Here is a 22,605-nt window from a genome sequence, read left to right on the forward strand (position 1 = left end):
GGATCATATGATGATGCTTTAAAAATGGGATTCATGGCGTGATGGACCCTCACATGGGCTGGTGGTGTGATGATGATGGCGTGAAGAGGAGTAGAGCGCATGAAGGGAAAGAGCGTAACATGAAGAGGCGCTTTCTTGATTAGTTACGGATAAGGCGTCCTTATCTCTTTATCAGATAAGGATTACATCTCATCTCTCCATAACCTCCCTATCATGATATGCCCTCTCATCAGGAGACACATCCCTTGGATCCCATGCCCCCCTTGGTGCATGAATGGATGGGATCCATCCTTGGCAAAGCATCCGTACGCCATCTATAAATAGAAGTGCTCCCGGGTAGAGTTGGGCGTCGGGCCGTGCCGGGCCGGGCCGGCCCAGGCCCACCGGGCCCGAGGTCTAAACGGGCCGTGCCGGGCACGGCCCGTTCAGCACAGAACAGGTGCCCGGCCCGGCCCCAGGCCCGTCTATTGGCGGGCCGGGCCGGGCACGGCACGATACGGGTCGTGCCTGGCACGGCCCGCAACGGTTCCAAACGGGCCGTGCCTGGCACGGCCCGTCTGGAGAAGGGGGGAGAAAAATTGCCGTTTCCAACGGCTATTTTGGAAAAATTCCAATTTTGCCCCTCCCAACAGTCCAAAAACGGCTAAATTGAGGGATATTTTGGGAAAAAAATTTTGGGCTTCTATAAATAGCCCTTTCCTCCCTCATTCTCACCACACCAAACCAACTATTCTCTCCTTCTCTACTACTATTATTTCTCTCTTCTAAAGTGCTCTTCTAGCAATTTAATTTTTAGTTTGCATTTAGCAAGTGTTCAAGTGCTACACAAGAGGAGGTTCCTGTTGAGAAGAGAAGGTCACTCCTATTGAGAGCACAAGAGGAAGCTCAGAATCTCGGCTCTGCCTCTGCCCTCCGACCTTCTACTCAATTCCTCCTTGTGGTTAGTTTTTATTTTTTGAATTCATCAATTTAGATATGTCATCTTTTGAGGAAAGTCAGTTTGGCATTCCTCCTGTTTCTGAGGGAGAAAAAACTAATCCCCAACCCCATGTTCCTAGTTCCTCTAGAACTAGTGAACCGAGTGAAGATCAAACCTCTTCTCGTAAGAGGACTAGTACTGTATGGAATGAATTTGATAGAGTTATGGTTGATGGAGTCTGGAAAGCTAAATGTAAAAAATATGCCAAACTTTATAGTTGTAGTAGTAGTGGGGGAACAGGGCATTTAAAAAGACATCAAGAGAGTCATAGGATGCATGATTCTCATGCTCAAACTCAAAGTACCCTTAATATACAAAGGGGATTACTTGTAGGTAATTTTGCATATAATCATGAAAATCAAAGAAAAGCACTTGTAAAATGGATAGTTAAGGATGAATTACCTTTTAGTTTATGTGAATCTTTTAATTTTGAAGAATATGTTCAATTAAACCTACAACCTGCTTACAAAAGAACTAGTAGGCGTACATTTAGAAGAGTAGCTATGACTAACTTTTTAGCAATGAAACAAAGTTTAATTGAAACACTTTCTACTTTAAATGTAAAAATTTCATTAACTTCTGATATTTGGTCAGCATCTGTAGGTAGTAATTATTTTATTGCCATTACTGCTCATTATATTGATAATGATTGGCAATTAAATAAACGTATTCTTGCTTTTCGTGCTTTTGATTTTCCACATTCTGGGCAACAAATTTCAAATGTCATTTATCAAACTGCATGTTCATATAATATTAATGATAAAATTATGTCTATTACTTTTGATAATGCATCTAATAATAATTCTGTTGTTGCATTATTAAAAGACTCATTGCATCTCATGTTAGATAGAAATTTATTGCATATTAGATGTGCATGTCATATCTTAAATCTTTCTGTTCAAGCTGGCATGGGCATGATTCAAGATGTGATTTCAAAAATTAGAAATGCAGTTTCTTTTATTCATGCTTCAAGATCAAGACTTCAAGAATTTAAGGAACTATGTATAAATCATGGTAAATGTTTTAAAAAATTTAAACTTGATGTAATTACTCGTTGGAACTCAACATATAGCATGATACATGATGCATACCCATATAAAAACTTATCAAGTGCATATATTAATGATCGTGGATTAGGCTTTACATTGACTGAAACTGATTGGAATAAAGGAAAAATTTTGGAAGATTTTTTGCTTAGTTTTTATAATGCTACCAATGTTCTTTCTGGTATTTATTATCCAACTTCATATTCATTTTTACAACAAGCATATATAATTAGTCAAAAATTTGCAAAACATAAATATGATGATGTTTTAATGCCTATTATTGACCTAATGGAATCTAAATGGAATGAGTATTGGGACAAGATATGTCCTATGCATAACTTAGCTGCTGTATTTGATCCTAGAGTTAAATTAAATGGCGTGCTAATTTTACTTGATGCATACTGTGAAAATATGAATCAAGATCCTGAACCTGCTAAAAATGAGGTAAAACAACTTCTTTATGATATTTATGCTATATATGATGAAAAAATTCGTGGATCTAGATTTTCCGTACAAACCTCTATTTCTTCTTCTAGTAGTTCTCGTTCGTCATCTATTTTTTCATTCATTGCACAGAGAAAACACACACATGCTTCAAGTTTATCTTCATCTTCTTCATCTTTAAGTAGTGAACTAGAATTTTATTTACGAAATGATCTACAGTCTACATATGATGAAAATCAAATAGAGAATCTAGATGTATTATCTTAGTGGAAGAGTGTTAGAAATCAATATCCTGTTATGTCTGCAATTGCACGCGATATTTTAGCTGTGCCGATGTCCACGGTAGCATCGGAATCCGCTTTTAGTGCAGGTCGGCGTGTTCTTGACGAAAAGAGAAGTAGGATGACGGGCGAAATGGTGGAGATGCTTCTCTGCTTCAAAGATTGGTTGGATGCTGAGGCAAGACTTCAAGATAAAGGTAGACATAATACAACATCCTCTGATGATGATGATACAAACACTACTGAAGAGTGAATACTGATTCACTGAATCACTGATGATTAGTAAGATTTCTTAATTTTTTATAATTGTACATTTTTATTGTATTTTGGAGGTCAGACCAAGATCCAAACCTCGGCCCTTTCTTATTGTATTCTGGAGGTCAGACCAAGGTCCAAACCTTCCTTCATGTACCATTTTAATTTAAATTAATAAACTGGTAGGGGTCTATGCCAAACCCCCCACCATTAAGGTGGCTTTATATTAATAAATCCTTAGTTTTCAATATGTATTAATTTATTAAAAAAATTTATGAAGCATTAATTTTTATGGAGACGGGCCGTGCCTGGCCCGGCCCAGGCCCGGACCGGGCCAGGCCCGCGGGCCAGCCCGGCCCAGGCCCTTATGGGTCGTGCCAGCCCAGGCCCGAAGCGGGCCGTGCCGGGCTCGGCCCGCGGGCCAGAAACCCGTGACCCAACTCTACTCCCGGGTTTCATTCCATCCCAACTCACTGTATCCTCTTATCCCTTTCTTCTTACATCAGTTTTTTTCTTTCTAGCATTACATCTAGTGTGTCCTAAGCCAAAACAAGGTGGCCTTCTTTAGGACAAAAGGATTAGAAGTGATTTTAGAAGGTGAAAGAAAAATAGAAAGGAAGGAAAGCAAGCCATTAGAGTTCTTTAGAAGAATTCTGCATCAAGAATCAAAGTCTTTGGAGCTATAGTCTTGAATCAAGTTTTCGTGTGGATCAACGTTGGAGGGTGAACATTTGGGCACCTAGTAAAAATTATGCACATTGGATTAGCATTAGAGGTATTCTTCTATTTCTGTATTTATATTATATTTTTGATTGTTACCATTACGATAATCTTGGCTTAATAGGATTTCATGTAGGGACTTTATTAAGAAATTTTTAAAATCTCTAGCTTCCTGCCCCTTATGACATGATAAAACCCTACAGTGGTATCAGAGCCACCCTTAATTGATTCAATCAAATGATTATGCATGATGTATGATTGTTAATTTACTATGAGATAGTAATGTCACATATTTATAGAAATTCTAAATTGTATGATTCATATATGATATGATATATGATAAAATGTCATGATCTGAATTTTTCATATGAAGATATGTTGAAGCATGTTAATTGATTCAATCAATTAGTTATGATTTATATATGCTCTGAGATAGATATATAGTTTATTATGGCATATACATTAACATGTTAAAAATGTTGCAATTATAGAATGTGCATGAAACTAGTATGCCCTCAATAAAAATTATATTAAGTCAGTATTGAAAAACTTTGAGTTGACTCATTCTAGAATAATTAATCTAATTGGTGTCTAGGAAAGCACTAAAGATGGTTATCTAATTAGGATCTTACTCTCTGAGTAAGGGAAGCCTCCCACCTGCTTACCTGGCCAATTATTTGATTGCCTATTATGGATAAGCTTACTGTTGATAAAACACTAATCTTAGCCTTCCTTCATGCCTCGACATTATTATGTCACGATCCATGCTAGTTTGTTGTGCGACCACAAGGCTTGCAATAGGGGCTGATGTTATATTGTCTTGGTGCATAGAGATGCTTATGGCATATTTTAATATGTTGCTTTGTTGTGCAACCACAAGGATAATATTATTCGAATATGACTATATGAAAATGAAGAGTTTGACTTAACTAAAATATTATAATTTATTGTGTAACCACAATGCTATAAGTATTTTAAGAGGACAGGATAAAGTTGAGAATTGCATGAGATGCAATTGGAAAGAGTTTCCTACCTCTGAACTCATAAAGGTTTGTTGTGCAACTACAAGGCTTTTATGATGAATTAGGATCTCAATCCTACTAAGAAAAATTAGGTTTTCTCGTTTATCATAGGAGAGGGCTATGATATTCGATAAAATAGTAGGAGCAACAATTAGATAAAATCATTGTCTAATTGTATATATGTCATCATAATTAGTCTGCTTATGTTAGTTTTGTTCTTGTTTATGTAGAATCATCCTGCATTAAATGGCTTCTTAACTTTCACTAAGAAGCATCTTAGATGCCAATAAGTTGACCGGTCCAAACTATGTGGACTGGTTGAGGAATCTAAAAATTGTACTCACTCAGGAGAAAATTTTCTATATACTTGAAACCCCTGATCTTGGAGATATAGGAGATAATGCTATTGAAGAGGAGGTTGCCACACATAAGATGTGGAAGAATGACAGTTTGACTGTCAAATGTATGATGCTTGCCTCTATGAGTAATGAGTTACAAAGGCAACATAAAAGCATGGACACTCTATCCATACTTCTAAATTTAAAAGAGTTGTATGGAAAGCAAAGCAGGACTGCTAGATATAAGATATCCAAGCAGTTGTTCCATGCTAGAATGAATGAAGGAACTCCAGTGCAAAACCATGTTCTTATGGTTACAGACTTGAACACCAGATTAAGTCAGTTAGGTTTTGCTATGGACAGTGAGCTTAGTCAGAATTTGATCCTGCAATCACTACCTGAATCATTCTCTCAGTTTGTTGTGAATTTTTACATGAACAAGCTGAACGCCTTCCTGCCTAAGCTGTTAAATATGTTAAAGACAGCTGAGACCCATATCAAGAAGGAAAAGGGTCCGATCCTTCTTGTTTATAAGGGCCCAAGGAAGAAATCAGGCAATAAGGATTCTAAGAAAAAGTTGAACCCTATGAGTAGCATCAAGAAGAAGAAAGGAAAGAAAATCTCCGGATCAAGTACCTGTTTCCATTGCGGCAAGGAAGGCCACTAGAAGAGAAATTGCAAGAGTTTTCTTGCAACTGTAAAGCCTGATGCAAGAGTTGCATCAAAAGGTATGTTTATGTTACATGCCAATTTGTCATTAAGTTCTTCAAATTCAAATTCATGGGTATTGGATACCGGCTGTGGTTCTCAATTTTGCAAATCTTTGCATAGACTACAGAAAAATAGAAGTTTGAAGAAAGGTGACTTCGAGCTTTATGGCGCTGGAGGAGAGTCCATCCAAGCTGAAGCTGTTGGAACCTACTACTTGGAATTGCCTTCGGAAGAGTTCCTAAAATTAGAAAATTGTTATTATATGCCCAAGATTATTAGAAATGTAATTTTCATTCCTTTGTTGTTAAAGAAATGATTTGAAATTAATGGAAAGGGCAATGGTAGCTCTATTTCTTTTTCTAATAAACATCTTTGTAATGGTATTATGGAAAATGGTCTTCTAGTTTTATCACTTAATGACAAAATCTATCATATTGATGAAATTAATAAAAAAAAGAGAGAAGAGGTAAATAATACCCTCCTTTGGCATTGCCGACTAGGTCATATTAATGAGTCAAGAATCCACAAGTTATACAAAGAAAAGTTCTTTGATCCTTATGATTTTGAATCATTAGGAACTTGTGAATATTGTCTTATGGGTAAAATGACCAAGTCTCTATTCACTGGACATGGAGAAAGGGCAAGTGAGTTATTAGGACTTGTGCATACAGATGTATATGGTCTTATGACAACTCCTGCTAGAGGTGGATACTCTTATTTCATCACATTCACTGATGATTTATCAAGGTTTGGATATGTGTATCTTATGAAACATAAATTCGAAGCCTTTGATAAGTTTAAAAAGTATCAAAGTATGGTTGAAAAACAAATTGGAAAGCGTATTAAAATTCTTCGATCTGATCGAGGAGGTGAATACCTTTCTAGTGAATTTTTAAATCATCTTAAAGAAAATGATATTCTCTCTGAATGAACACCTCCGTATACGCCACAATTAAATGGTGTAGCCGAACGGATACCTCCGGTCCATAATGTGCTTTACGGATCTTCCTATTTCATTCTAGGGTTTTGTCCTAGAGACTGGTGCACTAATATTAAACAGGGTACCTTCTAAGTCTGTACCTAGCACTCCATATGAGATATGGAGAGGAAAGAAGCCAAATCTTAAGTATCTTAAAATATGGGGCTGTCAAGCTTATGTTAAAAGAAATTTTGGACACAAGCTAAGTGCTAGATCAGATAAGTGTATTTTTGTAGGTTATCCTAAAGATAGTATAGGATACATCTTCTATTAACTTACCGAACAAAAGATCTTTGTAGGTAGGCATGCCACTTTCATGGAGAAAGAGTTTTTCCTTGAAAAGTGCAAGGATAGAAGAATTAAACTTGAAGAAGTTCAAGAACTACAAATAGATATACAAGATATTCCTCAACCAGATGTACCCATTGATGAAGTACAACCACAACACACATCTCCTCTCCGAAGGTCAGATAGAGTGCGAAATACATATAAGAGGTATGGGTTTATCATTGAGAATGATAAAGCCCACATCGTTGAGAACGATGATCCTCTGACCTATTCGGAAGCTGTCATGAGTAGTGACTCTGACAAATGGCTAGAGGCCATGAAATCCGAAATAGACTCTATGTATACCAACCAAGTATGGACTTTGATTGATGCACCTGAGGGTGTGAACCCTATAGGTTACAAATGGATCTATAAGAAAAAGATTGGAGCAGATGGCCAAGTAGAAACTTACAAGGTTAGACTGGTAGCAAAAGGTTTCAGGCAAAAGCAAAGAATTGACTACGATGAAACTTTTTCACCAGTTGCCATGTTTAAATCTATTTGGATTTTGCTTGCAATAACTGCATACTATGATTATGAAATCTGGCAAATGGATGTCAAAACCGCCTTCCTTAATAGTTATCTTAAGGAAGAGGTTTACATGACACAGCCAGAAGGATTTGTCTCAAGTAGAAGAGTAAATCAAGTATACAAGCTAAAGAGATCCATTTATGGATTAAAGTAAGCATCGAGGAGTTGGAACATCCGTTTTGATACAACAGTCAAAGAGTTTGGTTTTATCAAAAATGTGAATGAACCATGTATGTATAAGAAGACTAGTGGGAGTGTCATTGTCTTCTTAATATTGTATGTAGATGACATACTAATTATAGAAAATGACATTCTTATGTTACAATCGGTCAAGATTTGGCTATCAAAAAGCTTTTTCATGAAAGACTTAGAAGAAATATCCTATATACTTGGTATAAATATCTATAGAGATAGATCTAAAAGGATGCTAGGCTTGTCCCAGTCTAGGTACATAGATCATGTGTTGAAAAGATTCAGCATGGAAGCAAGCAAAAGAGGTTACTTGCCTATGGGTCATGGCATACGTCTCTCTAAGAAGATGTCTCCTAAGACATCTGAAAAGAGGAATAGAATGAATTCTATTCCCTATGCTTCGGCGGTAGGATCGATTATGTATGCTATGCTATGTACCAGGCTTGATGTTGCTTATGTCTTAGGCATAACAAGTAGATTCCAGGCTAATCCAGGGGCATTGGATAGCTGTGAAAAATATTCTTAAGTACTTGAGAAGGACTAAAGATATTTTTCTAGTTTATGGAGGTTTTGAGTTGAAACTAGAAAAATTTTCTGATTCTAGTTTTCAGTCAGACCCAGATAATAGCAAACCACTTCAGAGTATGTCTTTACCCTAAATGGTGGTGCAGTGAGCTGGAAGAGTTCCAAACAGCAAACTGTAGCTGACTCAACTACTGAGGCAAAATACATTGCTGTGAGTAAAGCCGCTAAAGAAGCTGTCTAGATGAAGAAGTTCATCTCTGAGTTGGAAGTAGTTCCTGAGATTGCTGGACCAGTTCCAGTTTATTGTGATAACACTGGAGCTATTGCTCAAGCGAAGGAACCAAGATCTCATCACAAATCCAAGCACATTCTAAGACGCTTCCACCTCGTTCGAGAGATTGTCGAGAGACAAGACATAGTCATTGAACGAGTAGACACAAAAAACAACCTAGCAGACCCATTTCCTAAAGCTCTACCACAGCAGCAGTTCGATCGCCACCTCGATTGTATGGAGATGAAATATAAAGGCAATTGGCTTTAGTGCAAGTGGGAGACTGAAAGAATAGATGCCCTACAAGCCATTCGCAATATGTATTGCGAAGAATTTTCTTTTGATTTTTCAAATCATGTACATGATATTTAATTATGAATAAAGGCATTGTGTTTCATCATACGCCGTTAATTATATTTGTGATGAACCCCTTAGATTAGGGCAATGGTTTTAGGGATATGATGAGATCATACTAGTGAGACCTAAAATTCTAAAACTCTAATCTTAAGTATTTTCAGTCGTTGGTACATTGAGTCGGGGATCACTATTACTGAAAAGACTGACACATCTTATGTATGCTCGATGCAGAGGGTGATTGATCTCACAATCACTTGTGTGGAGATATTAATATAAAGATGTGGGTGCTTATTAGATGAATGAGTTCACTGAATTGACCTGCAGTTGCGAGGCCTTTTGGCTCTCAATCGATGCTATAGGGCATCCCGAGCCGAGCTCAAGGGATGACTTTGTTGATAGATTGTCAATATATAACTTGTGTTGCGGGGGCAACCGGAGAGCGTCGAGCCCATTAGAGAGTTCCGTCGACGCCTTGGGGAAATCCCAAAAGGTAACTTTATTAATTGACACATTCTAAAATTTAAGAACCCTGACCTAGAGGGGCTAAGGTCCCGTCCGGGGGTTGTAGCTTACATCCCGAATTGTCGGACCCAGACTAATGGGGGTGCAGCCTCGTCCCTGCCCTCCAAAATCAAGAAGCCGCTAATGTGCGGGATGCGGAGGGGCAGTATTGATGGTGCCCGTGCTGGGGCAATTGTCGTCGGGCCTGTTGGGTGGCTCCGGGCTCTGTCCGTCAAGCTCCATTTCGTCGACTTGACCACGGACAAACCGACTCAGCAGGCCTTGGTGGACAATCGCTTTAATCTTATCACGAAGCTGGTAACAGCCTCCGTGTCATGACCGTGGTCTTTGTGGAAGCGGCAGTATCTGTCTGAGCGTTTCTGCGACCCTGACGGTCGTATTTTCGGTGGAGGTCGGAGGTAGCCACGACCCTCAATTTCCATAAGGATCTCTATCTAGGAGGACGTGAGGGAAGTGTACTCCGCAAAACCAAGGGGGGCATATTTACCGGACCTCCGGGGGGATCTGCTTCTCGATCGGTGGCGCTCCATGTGGCGCTCCGCAACTTGATCCCAGGACTTCTGGACTTGTCGCCGCACTTCCTCGACTTTTCTGTCGAGCTCGACGAGTGATGAGGCTCCTACCGGCTGAAGGCTTTCAACAGCCGCGGTAAGAGCTTGGACTTGCTGAGTGAGCAGGTAAAACTGCTCTGGCTGGAACTGAGGGATCTGGTCCGCTAGTGCGGGCGCTGCAGGGGGTGGACTTTGAAGAGAGTGACCGGGCTCTGATACCCGGCTGCTCGATGCGTTTGGAGCTTCATGACTCCTTAACCTCATGATCATGACTCGGTCCCTTCCTCTAGCGTCAAAAATGTTGTGGTTCAAATCTGGCCTGAGGGTGACCACGCCGGAGGAGTTGGAGGAGCTGTCGGAGTGTGGAAGAAGAGGATGAAAGCCGCCTCCTGCGATCAGCGATGTACCTGCACAAAGCCTCGCCAGTGTTTCCGATAAGGGCCCTCCGACGCTCAAGTTAGTGTAGAACTTAGTTGGTCTAGCCAAAAGTCCCTTAGGCGTTACCTGTTGGGATTTTTTATAATCCCTGTAGAAGCACTTAGGTGGCAGAGGTATGGCCCGTTCCCATCATGAGTGGGAGTGGCGCGCAGCCAGAGCTTGCTTGTGGCGTGTAGTTGATGACCCAAAGATTGATTTAAAGATTGATTTTGATGATCACAAAATCTTGCAGTATAAATACTAATGTTTGTGTTGCAAGAAGAAAGATAATTTGTTTTGCAAGGAACATAGCAAGTTGGAAAAACACAAGAAGGCCTCAAAAGCTCTCAAGAAGAGTTGGAAGAAAGCCACACTTCATTGGCCCAAGTTTCAAGTTTAAAGTATTCAAGCTAGAGGAGCAAATTCTAAAAAAAAATTCAAAAGAATAGTCCTCGAGTCGACTCCTGGAAACTTCGAGTCGACTCCGATGTGAGCCGAGTCGACTCCCCACGTTTTTGAATCGACTTCAAAGGGTAACAGAAGAAAGACAGAATCCTGATTTTTAGACCCTGCAACCGAGCCGACTCCAGAAGACTACGAGTCGACTCCGAAGTTTGGCGAGTCGACTCCTAAGCATGCAAGAGTCGACTCTCAGAGGAAAGCAGATTGAGAGACAGAAGATCAAAGAGTAACACTGTGAATGAGTCGACCCCAAGTCAGCCGAGTCGACTCCAAGAAAGTGCGAGTCGACTCCGAGACAGTTCTACTTGAAAGACAGAGGATCAGTTTTCGGGCTCTGAGAGCCGAGTCGACTCCAAGATGATCCGAGTCGACTCGAAAGAACAAAGAAAAATTTGATCTCTGAAATCCTGAGAACAAGTCGTCCTCAACAGTGCCAAGTCATCTCCAGACAACTGCCGAGTCGACTCCAGATCTGGCCCGAGTCGACTCCAGGTCGTGAAAGCACTTTAATTCAAATTTTCAACAGTTGGTGAGTCGTCTCCAGTAAAGCATGAGTCGACTCCAGCAACAGCCGAGTCGACTCCAGATCGAGCGAGTCGACTCCGACCCCAACAGATATATTGTCAGAAGGTACAGACTGTGCACAATGGCTCTATTTTTATCTCTAACGGCTAGATTTTTATTCCCACGCCATCCAAAGCTATAAAATCAAGGAGAGAGCTAGGGAAGAAGTTAAGGAAGTGGGAGAGAACACATAGGGAAGAGATTTCAAAGGGATTTCTAGAGAAAACTCCCAAAAGCACAAAAGGGCCATTTAAAACAAAAGAGAGTGAAGAAGAGCATCCGAGTGAATCCCAAGGCTTCCTCTCCAACTGTGTGCTGCCTCAGTGATCCTCTACCTCGTGTGAAATCAGAAGAGGGTCAAGTAAAGAAGAAGCCGAGTTCCTTCATCTACAAAACTTGTTTGAAGGCTTCTTCTCTTTACTCTATTTGTTTATATTGCTATATATGCTTGTTTAAGAAGCTTGTATTTGCTTTAAACTCTTGTTCTAATATCTTGTAACTTGATTCAATCAAGGGATTGAATCAAGGGGTTAAGGTTTGTTGGTGAGCCAAGTATAAAACCAACGTTGTAAGGTTGTGGTTGGTGAGCCTTTGGAAAAACCAACTGGGTTGATTGTGAACCCGGAAAATAATCGTTGTAAGGTTGTGGTTGGTGAGCCTTTGGGGAAAACCAACTCAGTTGGATTGTGAGCCCGTGAAAATAATCGGTTGGTTCTAGTCGGTGAGCCTGTGAAAACCGACCGAGTTCGTTGTGATCTCGCAAAACAATAAATTGGATTGTGAGCTTGTAAAACAACCGGCTGTAATCTGAGGGATTATAGTGAAATTCCCAAGAGGTCTTGGGAAGTGGATGTAGGTGCTGGGGTGCACTGAACCACTATACATCTTTGTGTTTGTGATGCCTTATTTCTTGCGTTTCATGCCTTACATACATACTTGACTGTGTAATATCTCTAGCTTTATTTCCTAATTGATTATAAGAGATTGTTTAGAACTTGCTTAGCTTTCACTCTATTCTTACCATTCACATAGATTAAATTGATCATACAACTATAAGTTAATTTAGAATCAATTGCGCCCTAAAGCCATAGTATAATTGCTCTAGCTTAATTTATCACTACATAACTTGTAATTGCCTAGAGCTTAAGTAAGTAACATCTTATCATTCCGCTGCATTCAATTTAAAGTAAAAAATTAGGAAACACAATTTTTAGAAAATCCAATTCACCCTACTTCTTGGGTTATCATCTTGGGCAACAAATGGTATCGGAGCAAGTACTCTAAGATTAATTATTGATCTCACGATCAAGAGCCAAAGATCATGACAACTCAAATAGATAGTTTTATAGGAGAAGGACAATTAATTGATACACCTCCACTATTTAATGGCATAAACTACACACATTGGAAAGCACGCATGCGCATTTTTATTCAAGCACATGACTACGATTTATGGAGTATCATAGTCAATGGGCCACACGTAGGCACTAATCATGATAAAAAAATGGCTCAGTAAAATGCAAAAGCCATGAATGTTCTATTTTGTGCATTAGATGATAGTGAACTTAATTGCATATCTTATTGCACAACTGCTAAGAAAATATGGAATATGCTTGAAGTTAAATATGAATGCACTAACAAATTTGAAACATCATGTGTAGAAGAAGAGCAGCATCATATTGCAAATTCATGCTTAATGGCACATGAAGATGATATATATGAGGTACATGCTGAAACTGAAAATAATTTTACATTTGATGAACTTCATGATGCCTTTTCTGATTTGTATTTAGAACATAAGAAACTTATTTGTAGGAACAAAAACTTGAAGAATGAAAATCAAATCCTAATAAATGACAAACTAAAACTGACTAATATAACTGAAATCTTAATTAAAGAAAATAAAGAACTAAATCAGAAAAATCTATCTTTTGCTGAAAGTCATGAGAAGATTCAGAAAAATAATGAATTGCTTTTAGAAGACAATGAAAGGTTAACTAAAGAAGTTAACGAACTTAAGCCTATAGTTGAAAAATTTACTATCATCTCTAAAAAACTGAACTTAATGATAAATAATCAAAGAGTTGAATTTGAAAAGGCTGAATTAGGATATCAACCTAGGTACACACAAAAATTTTTTAATAACACATGTGTTAAATCCTCCACTGATCATCCTAAAATAGTTTTTCAAAAATCTGATGAACCTAATGAACAAAAACAGAAAATTAAAAATTCATCATCTACTTATATTAAATCTATGTTTGTTAAATTTAACAAGAGTATGCAGAAATACATTCCTTGTAATCCTAAAACCTGCAAACTAATAAACAAAATAGTTATCAAGAAAATATGGATTCCAAAAGGATCAATTATAGCTAACCTGCAAGGACCCAAAAGAGCTTGGGTTCCTAAGTTGAAAATATGATTATTTTTCAACAGATGTGTCTAGCTATCCAAGGTTCTAATAAAAGATGTTATCTGAACAATGAGTGCTCTAGACACGTGTTAAAGAATTGAATTTAAAATATAATTAAGAAGAGTGATTAAAATAAAAAAATAATAAAATAAGTAATTCTTGCATCCTCTCATATTGAAATTATTTTATTAGTTGATTAAAACATAATTTGCAAGTTTTAATCATTTTTGTGATATAAGTGATACTTTTGGTATGAAAAGAAAAGATATCCAAATCACTCCATCTTTTTATATTATGCTTTACTTATAGATGGATAATTGGTAAATTAATTCTCCTAGAATAACTCTATGAATTTTCTATATGCTTGATTGAGAGTTCTTATCCAAGGCATTATCTTCTATTGATCATAGACATAAGAATATGTACTTAATATGCTCTTAAAAAAAATATGCATTATAAATACTAATATCAAAGAATGTTTTATTGGCATATAAAATTAACTTATGATAGTATGAACCTAATTTCAAAAGACCTTGTCATTAGCTTACTTAGATTAATTTTTGCAAAGTCAAAGTTTGCTACGCATGTTAACTAAGAAAACAAACAAAAATCAATTTCTAAATCTAAAGATGTTGTTTCCATCATTAAGTTTTCAAAAGCTTACATTGGCTTTGTTCTTGGCACTTAAATTGAAATATTTTCTACATTGGCACAAACTCACAAAAAGGGTTCAAATGAAAAAGGTTTGCAAACTATGAAAATAAAAAGGTATCATGGCATAGTTTTGAAAATCAATTTCTTATTAAGTTGTGCACAGAAAATAATATTGAATACAATTGTTTCTGCACCAAGAACACCATAAGTATAATAAGGTTAATAGAATCCTTGAAGAAATAAAAAAGACAATGTTGTATGATAGTCATCTACTTAAATGATTTTTGTTAAAAGCTATCATCATTGCTTGTCATACATATGGTTTCTATTAGATCTATTTTTGATGAAAACTTTTTTTGATCTTCTGAAAAATAGAAAATAAACTATTGCATATCTTTCATATTTTTCAGTCGTATATGTTATGCTTGATATATTCTTATGAAAATAATGCCAAATCTGATAAAGATACTCCTATCTTTGGGTATCATTCATCAAGCAATGCATATAGAATATTCAATGAAAAGATCCTAGTTGTAGAAATATCAATTTTATTTTTTATGAGACTAATGATCTTTCATCAAGCCACTAAAATCAGATTATATATTTATATGGTTAATCTTTTTGCTTACATATAACAATCTAAAACTAAAATACCTTAAGAAGAATGAACAAGATTATAATTGGTCAAGTTAAACTAAATCATTTTTAAAAGAGATAGAATTTGAAATCTTGCTGATAAAATCTGAAAACTTGTTAGAACTAAATTGACTTTTTCAGAAATGCACTTAATGAAGAAAAATTGGTGACTATTAAAAGATTCAATTAAAAAAAGGATAAAATAGATCTTGATGAAATTCTTGCATGATTAGAAGTAAAGATCACCATTATCATTTGCTTGCTTTATGAGCTTTATATTCTGTCAAATGAATGTGTAGAATACACTCCTATGTGGTTATTTTATTAAAAAAAATCTATGTAAAATAATCACCTTATTTAAAAACACTCATTACAAATATGATAAAGCAATATGTGATTTGGAACAAGCACCAAAAGCATGATATAAAAGTTTTGAGTAACCTTTTTGATAGAAAGTAATAATGATAAATCTATGCATCAAAAAGAAAAATTTGTGATATCTTATTTGCTCAAAGTATACATTGATGACATCATTTTTGGTTCTACTAATGAAGATTTATATGAAGATTTTACTAAGCTCATACATTTGTGAGACTTGTGTGAGCATTCTTTTGGCCCTCTGACCTGAGACCGCAACCTGTTACTAGCAAGCAACTCACTGTACTTTGGTACCGGACAACCTGGATTTCTAATTCAGTAACGGAAGGTCACTGGGTGCAGTCAAGTATTTGCGTAGTTAGTTGTGAATTAAGATGGAATTGACCCCTCTTAGAAACAAGAGATAATGTCTTGTGATTAATTTAGCAAAACTTTGACCAGGGTAATCCAAGTGAGGAGTCACGGGATATCTAAAGTTAATCACATAATGGATGTACTAATTATAGAGTTGACAGTGAGCCCTAAGTCGTCCTGGCATTAGAAGTCAAAGGGATTGAATTATACAGTAACCATAGTCTAGGATTCCAGAATATTTGTTTCGCATATATTCGGCCTATCCAAACATCGGGTACCATTGCTAGATGGTTACATCGATTAGTGTAGGAAGTCGTTCCTATACTACCGGCTTAGGTTCGAACCTATGAGGTCACACGCATAGAAGATTCCTGATTGATCAAGAAGGCTGATGAATGATTAAGAATCATTCAGGGGTAATTTGGTCAATTCGATTGGCAAATTATCTTATAAAATAATTAAAGTAATTATTGAAGGATTAATTAGTAATTAGATTGTTAATGAACTCAATTGGATTGAGTAATTGGACTAAGGATGAGCCAAATTGAATTAGATTCAATTTTGGGCTCAATCAAGATTTTTGACCTGATTGGATTAGGTTTGAATAAAGAGGGCTTAGGTTGACCAAATTAAATTAGATTAAATTTGTGCTTAATTAGGGATTGACCAAATTGAATTAGGTTCAACCCAAGGTAATTGGACCATCCTAATTGTTAGGATTTAATTAAACTAAATGGGTTTGATCTGAAACCGTTCTGATCTCGAAGTCCACATGTCACATATCCATGCATGGCGCCATAAATTGATTTTTAATGTGATTAAAAATTAATTTAATTTATTTAATAGCGCTATGGGACACTTGGCAACATCAGGGACTTCTTTCATCATCAGATGGGGTGACATGGAGAGATAAATTCATGAAAAGAATTGGATAAGATCAAATTTTCTCTCTTCATGGCATATGTCATCCTTATCTTTATTTCACTTCTAATTTAGCTTGAATTTCGAATTTAATCACCATAAAATCATCACGTGACCCTCTAATCTGATTAGGGGCATGGAAATTTCAAAATTGAAAGAGGGAAGTGATGAATGGTTCAGATTAGATCAATCCTTCATCATGTGTTGGCGCATGAAGCTATGTTTTGAATTTTGAATTCAAAACATAACTTAACTCCACAAAATCCTGGTGGTTGGCGTGTGAAGAGGAGTGGAGTTAGAGTATAAGAGGGGGTTATCAGATGGCGGTCGAATTTAAGGAAAAAAGAGAGAAAAAAGAAAAAAAAAGAAAGGAAAAAAGGAAAGGAAGAAGAAACTAGTTCATCTTCCAACTCGCCATTTGATCTTCCACTAAGTCCTTCACGCCATTAGTGTTAGGAATCCCTGATAAGAGTCTTTAGATTAGATCTAAGTCTTCTTCAATCCCTCTAAACATCTCCTCTAAGTTCTTCCAGGAAGGCGGATTAAAAGTTGATAGCGTTGGAAAGATCAAATTTCAGCTTCAAGAAATTCTACGCAAGCTAGCACTTCCGCAGGATTGGATCTCTCCAGAAACTTCGCGTGTACTTCTCGTAGAGGTCATTCATGTGCGTGGCTGCGAAGTCAAGGATCAGATCCACAAGTTTCATCTATCATAAAAGGTATTAATCCTACATTAATCTTTTATTTTGGTGTCAAGGTCTAGGTCCGATTCTCCGAGGTTTTATCCTCCTTTGGGGCTCCTCATGGAGATATCTCCAGAATCCATTCGATGGATATTCGAAGATTAATCAGAATAGAGTGTTTAACTTTCAGATCTGATAGTTAATTATGCATAAAGTTTTGGCATAATTGTTTAAACGATTCCGGCATAATCCCATGTGTTCTTACAATGCTAATTTCTAGGTTTGATCTTATACGTATGCACGAATTAAATTGTTTGATTCGATTTTTCCGCTGCGTTTTTTGAAACTTAAAAAGAACTATGTATGGCTTGATCCCCCTTATGAAGGGGTACGTAGGCAACTCGATCAGGTTCAGCCATGGTTTTTAAAAAAAAATTCAGCATGCTAAACACCGAAGAACCTAGGGTTAACTTTCAGTAACTGTCGGCTGCACATCAACAACGTGGCCACCATTCTGCACCAGTAGCATGCAGCGGCAATCGCGCTGATCATATACTAACTGTAGCGTTGATATAATTACTGGTGTTTATCGCTTTGTGCAAAGTGGCATCTCGGTTATGGCCGAAGTCATGGAGGATAGTTCAAATTGAGGTTAAAATGTTCAATATTATCCGCATCAATGCCCTTATGGCTCTTATTTGCATGGCGCATGGACTATTAAGGATTGTACTTGTCACTCGCTCTAGCAAGGCTTGCACAGCTAATTAGGTACCAACACATGGTCTCTCTTCCAAAGACTCAACATCAATTATGTAGAAAGATGGTGGTAGGAAAAAATTAATAGATGGATCAAACCCATCATCTAAACTATGGATTAGTTCAATTAGAAAGCAACGCAAACAGAATGTCTTCCGGCTCTTTTTTCCTACTCTTTCTTCTTTATCTTTCTCATTCTTTTCTAATTAAATTGGTCCATCGCAGGGTTGGTGGATCTTGTCCCCTTGGCTTCATTGAAAAGTGGTATTGTGTATATTTGAATTAGTTTGTAGCTTGAATCAGGTGCGACTAATCCCTAGATCACATGTTGAAACATTTGAAAACACATTTTAATACTGGAATCATGTGCATGGAAGCAATCTTGTCTTACATTTGTAAAGCAGTACCATCCATCGCTTACATTTTATGCCGAGGTGAAAGCATCTTAGGTACACTAAATTTGTATGGAAGGTAATCCTATTTTCCATGAATCGATTATAAAATAAATATTTTTTGGAAGACTTACTACGCTTGATTGAAGACATTCATTTCCATTTTCTAAACCCCAAACCAAGCATCTGCCTTGTCACTGAGGGTAGCTAAACCGACTTTGTCCCTCGTCCAACTCGTAGCTGCAAATGTTCTTTGTTTTTTATCTACCGCAAAAAAGGAAGCTGTCTTCGTTTTATAATGTTGAGGCTGGTGCTTCCGTTGGTTCGCTAAATAAAGAAGCGGGGGTTCTGTAATGGGGGCGGGGGGAGAGAGAGAGAGAGAGTCCGGAGGGAACGAGGCCAAAATGGGGACAGTAGCGGAAGGGCCAAAGGAGTCGGTGGTGCTGTACCCGTCGCCGGGGATGGGCCACCTGGTGTCAATGGTGGAGCTGGGCAAGCTCTTCCTTCGCCAGGGCCTCGCCGTCACCGTCCTCATCGTCGACGCCCCCTATAAAACTGGCGACACCGCCCCCTTCATCGCCGCCGTCTCCGCCGCCCTACCCGCCCTCGCATTCCACCGCCTTCCCCCGGTCGCCCTCCCTCCCAACCCCTCCCCCAACCTCGAGGCCCTCGCCTTCGACCTCCTCCGCCTCTCCAACCCTAATCTCCGCCGCTTCCTCCTTTCCCTCTCCCCCTCTCCCCGCGCCCTCGTTGTCGACTTCTTCTGCGTCCACGCCCTAGACGTCGCTGCCGATCTCGGCCTCCCCGCCTACATCTTCTTCACCTCCGGTGCTGCCGTCCTCGCCACTTTCTTCCACTTCCCGGCGCTCCACTCTGCCTCCTCCTCCAGCTTCAAAGACCTCGGCCGCTCCCCTCTCCACATCCCCGGCCTCCCGCCGCTGCCTGCGAACCACATGCCGGTCCCCATGCTCGACAGGGACGACGAGGCCTACGAGGGCTTCCTCTACATGTCCGGCCGGTTACCCGACTCCCAGGGGATCCTCATCAACACCTTCGCTTCCCTCGAGCCGAGAGCCATCGAAGCCATCTCCGCCGGCCTCTGCCTCACTGACGGCCGGCCGACGCCACCCATCTACCCCATCGGTCCTCTCATAGCTACCGAGGGCCGGGGCAAACGGGGCAGAGAGGAGTGTCTCTCGTGGCTCGGCACCCAGCCCAAGCGAAGCGTTGTGTTCCTATGCTTCGGGAGTCTCGGGCTCTTCTCAGCGGAGCAGCTCAGGGAAATGGCCACCGGGTTGGAGCGTAGCGGGCAGCGGTTCCTGTGGGTCGTCCGGAGCCCACCGAGTCACGACCCGGCGAAGAAGTTCGCCCCGCCGCCCGAGCCGGACCTGGACGTGTTGTTGCCCGACGGGTTTCTAAACCGGACGAAAAGCCGGGGACTCGTGGTGAAGTCATGGGCGCCTCAGGTGGATGTGCTGAGCCACGAGGCGGTGGGCGGTTTCGTGACTCACTGCGGGTGGAACTCGGTGCTGGAGGCGATCATGGCCGGAATTCCGATGATCGGGTGGCCAGTGTACGCGGAGCAGTGGATGAACAAAGTTTTCTTAGAGGAGGAGATGAGGCTGGCGGTGGCGGTGGAGGGGTACGACAAGGAGTTGGTGACGGCGGAGGAGGTGGAGGCGAAGGTGAGATGGCTGATGGAGTCGGAGGGGGGAAGGGAGCTGACGGAGAGAACGGCGGCGGCAAAGGAGAGTGCAGCGGCGGCGCTGAGGGAGGGGGGCTCGTCTCACTCGGCGTTGATGGAGGTCGTCGGCCGCTGGAAGTGCAGCAGAGCGCCGTGATCGCGTGCGGTGTCGTTTTCGTTTGGGACGTACGTAAGGGATCGGCCAAAGTGGCGAAATGTTAAATTGCCTAAAAATATTATTTACTATTAATGGTTTGGCAGTGTTTTATTTTTTTTGCTTTGAAATGGTTTGGCAGTGTTGGTTCATGTTGTTTTGGCCCTTGCTGTGCTTGTTGTATGGTTGCTCCTTGGGAACTTTTTATCAATAAAAATAAGAATTATTTTTTTTTGGTACATAAAAAAAAAAAATTTATATTCGTGGGTGTCCGAGAGAGAGTTCCGGAATCCGGATCCTCTCCGCTAACTCTTGGTGGGGTCCGGATTAGTAAATTAGGTCCATGGATTCCGACAGCAGTGGGCAAGCTGATAGGACGGGACGTGGGCCCATCTTGGCACCATGCACCGACAGAGACAGCCAATTCCAACAGTGGATGGAGATGTTTCCGGCGCAAGACCGACGGTATTAAAAAGCAGGGTTGGCAATATATGCGATTCAATCCATAAACGATCTGTTTTAAATAAATTTAGGTTTGATATAAAGAAATTTGAATCTTAAATGAATCAATTTATCTAAATCTATTTATTAAATAAATTAAATTTAAATTTTAATTTTTGATCTATCTAACTTATTTTGATCTATTTAATAACTAGGTTGATCTATCTGTTTGAAGTCTGCTTAACTAGTTTCTAGCTTGTTTAATTTAATCCGCTAAATTTGTTAAATTTATTTAATTTATTAAAAATCTATCTAACTCGTTTATTCTATTTAACTTGTTTAACCAAATTTGATATATATAGTAATAAGTTATATGGATTGGATTGGATTATCGGTTTAATAAATAGGCCAGATTTAGATTTAAAATTTTGATCTATTTAATAAACAGGTAAAATTCGATTGGTGAATTTTTATTCCAATCTGTATTTAATTCAATTGATGAAGCCTGCCTAACTAGTTTTTTACTATTTAATCCAACTCTGTTTCAATCTATTTAATCTATTAAAAATCTGTCTAATCTGTTTAATTTGTTTAATCTAATTTGATCTATTATGTGAATGGGAATGAATTATCTGTTTAATGAATTGGTTGAATGCGGATTAAGAATTTTAATCTATTTAATAGAAAGATGAAATTTTGATCGGGAATTTTTGAACGGGCGTGTACCACGAGCCTTCTTAAGAAATGGACCGTACCTGCCAAAAGCCCATCTTGGGTGATCCTCATCGATATTTGCGCGAAAACATGTGGTGCAAATAAGACCACTTAGGAATCCAGCTGCATAACGTTATCGCCGGCAGCACCGCATCTGGCTCCATCCCTTTTGTCCGGTACGCCCTTCAAGACGTGGCTTTGCTATGGATGTGACGTGTCTCAGCTTGAATGATCGATTCACGAACGGTAATACTACGGTTGTCGCCCAAGCACTCTCCTCATATTAATGTTAATTGGTTTCAAGATGCGAGTTTGCTTTGGCAGCATTTGTGAACCGCGTGACATCTGGTGGTATTTTACGTAGAGGTTGATCGGACGGCACATAAATCAAAGTTTGTGCATCTCAGTAAAACACATCCTCCACTTGACAAATACCACTTATAAATGCATCCAAGAAATTTCTGGACAACAAAATTATCTAAACGGAAATCGCGCCTTTGTTTTTTTTTTTTGTTTTTTTTTTTTTTTTTTTTGTTTTTTTTTTTTTTATGAAAACGGTAATTTATATAACTCTAAGATGAGTACATCCAGCCAAATCAAAATAAAGTAAAGAGTGCAACGTAGAGGAAGTATCTCCTAACGAAGTCCAAATGACCTCTCCGGAGTGCTGAGCCGCATAAGAGGCGACCCAGTCTGCTGCACTGTTCGCCTCCCGAAAAACATGTGAAGCCTGGAAGACGCTCGACTCCTGAGCCAATCTCCGAATCTCACGGATGAGAGGATGATCATCCCCATGTCTGTCCACTCCCCGAATCCACTCTATCACCACAGAGGAGTCTCCCTCTAGGCAAATATGCTCAGCACGTAGTACCCGCCTCGCATAGGATATCCCCTCCCAGGCTGCCCGCAACTCTGCACCAACTACGGT

General features: G+C 39.2%; 1 protein-coding gene across 1 annotated transcript; it reads left to right on the forward strand.

Annotated features, from left to right (window-relative positions):
• The first annotated feature begins 18,882 nt into the window (after positions 1–18,882).
• On the forward strand, positions 18,883–20,752 carry LOC103696425 (UDP-glycosyltransferase 88B1-like). The gene has a single exon (XM_008778045.6). It carries the CDS (start codon positions 19,038–19,040, stop codon positions 20,523–20,525), a length of 1,488 nt encoding a protein of 495 aa, XP_008776267.4. The 5' UTR covers positions 18,883–19,037; the 3' UTR covers positions 20,526–20,752.
• The last annotated feature ends 1,853 nt before the right edge of the window (positions 20,753–22,605 follow it).

The sequence above is a fragment of the Phoenix dactylifera genome, chromosome 1 (assembly GCF_051530095.1).
Source record: "Phoenix dactylifera cultivar Ajwa chromosome 1, Ajwa_hap1_PhDact_Kaust_v1.1, whole genome shotgun sequence".
Taxonomy (NCBI): domain Eukaryota; kingdom Viridiplantae; phylum Streptophyta; class Magnoliopsida; order Arecales; family Arecaceae; genus Phoenix; species Phoenix dactylifera.

Excerpts from the sequence above, each read along its gene's own strand:
- LOC103696425 (XM_008778045.6), top strand. The coding sequence starts at position 19,038 with ATGGGGGCGGGGGGAGAGAGAGAGAGAGAGTCCGGAGGGAACGAGGCC.